The sequence below is a fragment of the Elephantulus edwardii genome, unplaced genomic scaffold, assembly GCF_000299155.1.
Source record: "Elephantulus edwardii isolate Elephantulus edwardi_28Jun2011 unplaced genomic scaffold, EleEdw1.0 scaffold00089, whole genome shotgun sequence".
Lineage (NCBI taxonomy): Eukaryota > Metazoa > Chordata > Mammalia > Macroscelidea > Macroscelididae > Elephantulus > Elephantulus edwardii.
This window is the reverse complement of record NW_006399839.1, coordinates 4,778,473-4,785,770: the sequence shown is the minus strand read 5'-3', so window position 1 is coordinate 4,785,770 and position 7,298 is coordinate 4,778,473. Positions and strand designations below refer to the sequence as shown.

The 7,298-nt window shown below is 48.0% G+C and overlaps 1 protein-coding gene across 1 annotated transcript in view; it reads right to left on the bottom strand.

Moving 5' to 3' along the window:
• Positions 1-7,298, bottom strand: part of SRRM4 (serine/arginine repetitive matrix 4) — a 201,483-nt gene that overhangs the window by 7,475 nt on the left and 186,710 nt on the right. Inside the window, exons 9-10 of the mRNA XM_006890414.1 lie at positions 6,314-6,618; positions 624-827 (exon numbers count right to left, since the gene is read on the bottom strand). Of these exons, the coding sequence (XP_006890476.1) occupies positions 624-827; positions 6,314-6,618 (509 nt within the window). The remainder of the gene's footprint in view (positions 1-623; positions 828-6,313; positions 6,619-7,298) is intronic.

The window sequence follows — 7,298 nt, the reverse complement described above, 5'->3', positions numbered from 1 at the left end:
GGACATGTTGCCAGGAGGGACGGGTCCTTGGAGAGGGACATCATGCTTGGGAGGGTGGAGGGACAGCGCAGGAGGGGAAGGCCCTCTATGAGGTGGAGTGATTCAGTGACTGGGGCAATCAGGATTGGTGTGTCAGAGGCGGTGTGGTTGGTGCAGGATAGAGCAGGGTTCAGGGCTGTTGTGCATAGGGTCGCTATGAGTCGGAAACGACTCGACGGCACATAACAACAACACCATCAAGTTGGAACTGACCCATAGCTAACCCTGTGGTGGGTTTTTCAGAGATAGAGACCCATCCCATGGAACTACTGATGGATTCAAACCATGTGCCTTCGGGATTGCAGTGCAGCTTCTTGCCACCAGGTTCCCAGTACTGCTCTAAGCGCTTACACACACCTTAGTTTTGAAAACAACCTTTTAGTCTAGTTTTAATTTTGCAGATGAGTAAACGGGCTCAAAGAAGGTAACTGACTTTCCAAAGACCACCAGGTAGTAATGGGCAGAAAGGGTATTCCAAACTCAATTCTGACTCCTTTTCCCAATAATCAGAGCATCTCTACATTACCTTAAATAGCTCTCAGAGGAGGAAAATACTGCAGAGTGAAAGCTAAGACTGCACTCACCTTTTCCCAGAGGAGGTGGATTGGCTCCGGGTATACCTGGGGGAGGCTCTGGGATTTGGGGAGCGGGAGGAGTGACTGGAGGAGCGGGTGCTGGCATAGGAAGGGCTTCGGGAACACCCTCTCATGGGGGAGCTCCGAGCTGTGGATGGGTCCAGGCTGGATTTCTTCACCTCGGAACATTCCAGGCAAGGCGACTGGCATCCCCTGTGAAGGGAGAAGGTCAGTTAGCACTGGACTGCCCTCTGGGCTGCAAGAACCCAGCGCTAATGCTTGTTCATATGTGTGCACCGGCCAGGGAGCGCTCCCAGATCCTGCTGTCCACCTTCAGCTATCCTTCTAGTTGTGGAAAGATTTCCTAGGCAATATGTACCAGAGAGGTAGAGATATGAGAGAAGTAGCATCTAGCATTGACCAAGCGTAGGATGCAATCACAGGTAATACTGGAGGGTATTTCAGGAGGTGGTTGGAGATGAGCATGACATTGTTAGCGTCAGTTTACATGGAGGGAACTGTATCTCCATTTAAGCCCTTCCGGTCCTTAGGATTACAGTAACAAGAAAGCCTTCAGTTGGTGGTGCTGGATCTGCAGAGTGTGTTTAGACACATAATGGAACTGACTAGACTGGCAGATCTCTCTCCTGCTGAGCCATCAAATAGGTGTGTGTGTATAACCCTTGTGCTAACAGGGCCACTTAGACACTTAGAGTTTGCAGTTTCCAAGAGAGAGAGAGTGGGGCTGTGTGCGCGCGTGCATGCACAAGCACAGATTAAGTATAGGGACTTGAGGAAGGAACTGCAATGGGCTAGAGTGAAATAGTGTTTGAAGATGCATCTTTATAGGGAGCACTGGCGGCTTCGTGGTAAGGAGATGCACTGCCAGCCCAAAGGCACGCAGTTGGAATCCCGGTGATGTACCCTCCAGCTGTTTACCTGGGTGAAACATTAATGCTACTGTTGATACTGCCACACTCTGCTGGATCAACTTCCTTTGGAATGATCACAAATACAGGTGTCTTTGCGTTGCTTGGCCAGGTCTCATCATCATTCAGATTTCTTGGTACAGATGAGTGAGCGTGTCTAGTGCTGCATCCATTTGTTGAAATATCTCAACTGGTATTTTGTCAGTTCCTGGAAGTTTGTTTTTCAGCAATGTCTTCTGTGCAACTTGCTTCCCCCCCACCTCCTTTTTTGTATCATCTGTTCTTAATTATATGCAGCTACTTCAAACAGTTGAGCCATTTTCTTTTTCTTTTTTAGAGATTGTTGTTGTTGTCAGGTGCCATTGAGTTGAGCATGACTCATAGTGACACAGTGAACAAAAGATCTGAACCGTGTCCTATCCTGCACCATTCTCACACTTCCAGACACACAAGAGCCCATTGAAGCAGTCACTGTATCAATCCACCTGGTTGAGGGTTTTTCTCTCCTTCGCCGACCCTCCATCCTTCTGAACATCATGTCCTTCTCCAAGGAATAGCACCTCCTAGTAACATGTCCAAAGTATGTGAGGCGAAGCCTCTTTATCCTTGCCTCTCCATAGAGCACTCTGGCTACACCCTTTCCAAGACAGATCTGTTTGTTCTCGTGGCTGTCCATGGGATGTGTTTTCTCCATCATCACAGCTCAGAGGCATCGATTTTTTTTCAGTCATCCTTATTCACTGTCCTGCTCTCAGATGCTGAGCTGGTAACTGGAAAGACCATTTGGAGGTGGAGCTCCCTGTTTAAGACAGACTAGGAAGCAGGATGGGATATCTACTTCTTAAAGGCTTTTGTAAACTCTGAACACTTTGTTTGACTGTGTCTAAGTGGTACAGCACTTGATTGTCAGTTTGCTGTACTGAGATAACTGACGTTGCTGTGATACGGAAATCTGTGCCACTGGTATGTCAAATGCCATAAGGATTTCCCATCGCGGGCAATTTTTTTTTTTTAAGAATTACTGCACACTTTTATTTCAGTCCTGGAGAACTTGCCTCCACCTCACCTCACCCCTACCACAACACTGAGCCATTTGCTTTGAATCTGTATAAAAAGTAAGTTTATTCAAGTAAGTAGGACAGTTGTCCATGGCTATGTGAAAATGACAACAGTGACATGTAGGTGGTTTACATTAGGGACATTCTGGTGTTGACCATTTTGTAGATGAACCACTTGAGATCCAGGAAGAGTAAAGGCTCGTTCCAAATCACCCAAAGCACAGGAACTGTTTCATGAATCCCCCCCTTGGTTCAGATCATGCTGGGAGCCTGTTTGGTTCTCAGTAAGGGAATGTTCTCTTGAGGTCAATTCAAATCATGTAAGTCTGTTTTTCAAGGATATTTATGACTCGTCCCAGCTCACTCTTTCAGTCTCAGCTCTTGCCACTCTGCCCTCTTGGCTCCGGTCACCCTACAGTATTTGTTCCTCCTGGAATCTGTTCCTTTCTCCCAACCTTCCAGTATGCCATTCCCACTGCCTAGAATGCTCTTCCCTCCTCTGCCACTTTGAGCCCTACTCATGGGTCACACTCACTCTGACCCTATCTGACCTGGGGGGCTTCTTTAATGCCCCTCTCAGTCTGGGTTCCATGACCTTGAATGTCTGACCTCAGCCCCCAGCCCTATGCCCTCTCTATCCTTTCATGCTCTCTCTGCTCTTATCACTGTTAGCTGTCACTTCCTCCACCAGATAGTCTCCTCAGGGACAAGACTCAGGTCTCCCTGCATAGTCTCCCCCGGCCTTGCACAGGACCTGGTTATCAAGTCAGACTGCCACATCTCTCTCTTGTGCTACCAGGGTTCCTTGTGTATATCCAAGGGCCTCAGCAAGTGGGCAGCTGTGGTGGCCTAGTGATGAGGAGCTGGCACAGCCAACCCAGACGGATACGGTTCGAATCCACCAGCTGTTCTGCAGGAGAAAGATGTGCCATCAACTGGTGTGTGATTTACTGCCTCTGAAAACCCCTCTGGAGACTTGACTGTGGGTTGATACAAAGTAGACAGATGCTACATCACCCCAACAGTAAACAGCTAGTTATTTCATTAACCCTTTGAACCACTTCACTGTCCTTGGAACTTGAAAAGTAGCATCTTTCTGCTTCCCAACAATAACTTCACGATGCTGATACTTTTCTTATCCCCATTTCACTGACAAACCCAGATGTCACCTACTCACGCCCCCCTAAAACCCCAGGCTGATCTGTCCATCTCCAAAACCTGTGTCCCTCCCTCTCCCGCTGCCCCCTCCACTTCCAGCTTCCATTCTTCTCTTGATTTAGAGTTCGCTGTCTCTTCCACTGAGCCCATATTTATTGAGCCCTCCCTGCTCATAGCTGGCATGACACAGTAAATAGCTGTAGATTTAATGATCAATATTTCAAAGTGAAAGGCTGAGTCTCAATTATTTAATTTCACTGTCCGTACAGATAAAAAGAGGCAGGTAACGCTACTTGTCCCGAAGGCGTCAGCTTGAAATCTAGAAAAGACTGCATCGCGTGGTCCTGCCGCTCGTTAGCCCAATCTCTCACGTGCTCCGAGCCTCGGTTTCCCCACCTTTCGATGGGGACACAGTAGCACCCACCTACCCACTGGAGGGTCGTCTGGGTCAGTTCTGGCTCAGCAGTACATAACCACCACCACCGTGTAGTTAAGGCTCAGTAAACTAGCTGCTGTTGCTGTTATCCCGAGGACAGCAGTAGCTCAGGGGCAAGATCCTTGCCTTCCATGCGAGAGCCCTGGGTTCAACTCTCAGTCTGTGCATGGCCCTAAGTTATCTGTTACGAATGTATATGTGTGGCTGTGATGATGACCAGGTTTCAACAGCATTCAGACTAGGAAGAAAGGTGTGGCAGTCCACTTCTGACAGTGAGACAAGGAAAACTATAGATCCTGACGGTGCAGTGCCCCGCCGAGCACGGGGATGGTGCAGGCCTGACAGCATCTGGTCCTTTTGTCCGTGTCACTGTGGGTGGTGGCTGACTCGATGGCAGTTAACAGCGCACGGCTTCTGATTGCTGGCGTTGTGGTTGTTATCGCAGTGTGAAGTTTTCTTGTGTAACAGCACTTCGGTGTATCAGAGGACACACAGCCTCCCTCTCCCGCATGTGGGAACATTACTGCGTGTTCTTGGAGATGCTGGCATTTGCTCTGACTCGGCCAAGCTGGGCTGTGAGCTGAGGCCAGGGATGTCCTCGGCAGACAAGCCAGAGGCCAGGTCTCCGTGTGGATGCCAAGCTGCTGCTGGTCCAGGACTCAAGTGGAGACAAAGGGTGGCTTGTCCTTGAGGAGGCTGTTAACTGGTTCAGTGCTGTGGTTTGGGTCATCATTCCAAAGCCCTGGCCACTTGGAACAAAGGCCCCACAGGAGGAGAGTGTGTAGAGCTAGTGTGGTCCGTTCCCCAGCCAGTCTCTTCCGGCCCCTCCTCCTGCTCTGCATCTGTCCCCGGAAAGCCTGGGAACAGGACGCTGCCACTGGAGTAGCTCCAACCCCAGTGCCTGGCACAGCGGATGTGCCCGAGGCCGAGGTGAGAGGGAACTTGTGGTCAACTGTAACCTTGTCAAATGCTTTCTCTCTGTGGTTGTCCTGTGACACTATTCTCAGTAATTAGCATTTTGCTGGGATTTCTTCGGTGTTAAAATAAGGGACAAGGAGGTGGCGGCATTGCAGCTAGCTGGTGGGTGAGAATAGAAAAGAGACTTTTGCAGTTAAAATGCTGTTGATGTGTGCAGATGGGCAAAAAAAGGTGGCACATCTCACGCGGAATTATCCCGTGGTACATACTTACATGACAGTGGCTTAAAATTACTTCAATGGTGAGGTTTTTTTCCCCCTGTGATTATTGGGAATAGAGATTTGTTTTTGCCTAGCTGCCTCTATTCTTCTTTCTAGTAATACCATCCTGGTATTTCCTCCAGAGAACCCGTCTTCCCCAAATGCTAGTGTTAAGGGGGAAGATCCGACTGTTGAACCCAACACATGAGAGAGCATGTGCTGGAACAAGTAACACACACTAATTAACGAGAGCACGCCCCTCCCAGGCCACAGGGGTTGACTTAGGGCCAGACAGATGACCCAGCTTGGGCCACGTAGAACATTTGTCCTGGTATTTTGCTGAAACCAGTTGAAAACTCATTACCACTGAGTTGGAACAGACTCATAGCTGACACTCCAGAGGATTTTTCAAGGGTTGTACAATGCATGGGAGGAGACTGCCCAGCTTTCTCCTTTAGAGCAGCTGGTGGATTCAAACCTAGCACGTGTAGATTGGCAATGTAACTTCTTACCCACTAGTCTACCAGAGCTCCTGAAATCAATGGAAAAGAAGCTTGCTAAACCCGTAGAATATATATGCAGGTTGACATCTGTCAATGTTTGGGGATAGAGCCAATAAAAATAGAAGTAGAGCCAACAGAAATAGAACTAGAATTAAGGGATTGAATGGAAGAGACAAATTCCCAGATATATCTTAAATCACCCGCTGAGCCAGTGCTCTGGACTGAGCTGTGTCCTGTGTCCCCTCTAAAGATATACAGACACCCAAACCTCTACACCATCATTGTCATAAAAAAGTATCTATCTACCCTGGATCCAGCTGTACCTGAAGCTGCATTGAGCTGGATAGTCATTTTAAATAAGCGTCTCAAGGAGCTGGGTGAGAAACCGAGGTGATAGAGCTAAAGTGGGATCCCTCCCCCCTCCGAAGGACACTGACCTTGACTCTCTGCCCCTGGTGGAGGGGGAGAGATTCTCCAAAGTTGCCCCCTTGTTCTGGGGGGAGGAGGTGGTGAAGGAATTCCCTGAATCCGAGGTGTTGCCACTGTTGAGCTCCTGACTCTTGCTCAGGCCCCCACCGGGGCTCCCCTTCTCCTGACCCCGCGACCTGGCCGAGCCGGCTTGTGTGGAAGGTGGCGAGGAGGTGTCATTGCCTGAGTCATATTCCTGGGAGCGTCCTCGGGAGGTGGGTTGTGGGCTGGCTGTTTTGGTAAAGAGGTCAGCAGCAGACCCCGACCCAGTGATCTGAAAGCAAAAAGACCCGTTGGACACTGCTGAGCCCGGTGCCTGTGGGCTGTGTTTAAATAACCAAGAAACGTTTACTGTCATGATGCACTCACTGTAACGAAAGGAGAGAGAGAGAGAGAGAGAGAGGAGAAGAGACGCCCAAAAACAAAACACAAATTCCTGAAAGAATACCACAGAAAGGAGATATTTGTTTACCCCCTGCTAGGATAACTGGAAGGTTTAGGTATCATGCAGAGAAAAAGCATGCGATCCAGATTTAAACAAAAGAAAAAAGGAAATTATATGGAATTTCATTTCTAATGAATTAACTCAAACAAAAAAGGAAACTCAATAGAAAGGGGAGGGGTGTAAACACCCTTAACTCAACCTGAAAAAAAAATAATAAAAAATAAAGGGGGGGGAGAAATGGGGCTATGGGCCTAAAAATATATATCTTGGAAATTAAAAAAAAGGAGATAAAGCCAAAAAATTTCAACTTCAACCAAATCTTCAATGAATTTGCCTTTTTTTTTTTTTTTTAAGAAAAAGTTGCCTGAATAGAAACCTAAACAAATACCACAAGGGGAAAAGAAATGGAATCAAGACGAGAGGGTTTCTTTTTGGGTTCTTAAAATATAAAGTCAAGGTTTCAAACTGACACTTTGTGAAAATTTTCAACTTAAGGGGAAAAGAAAGGG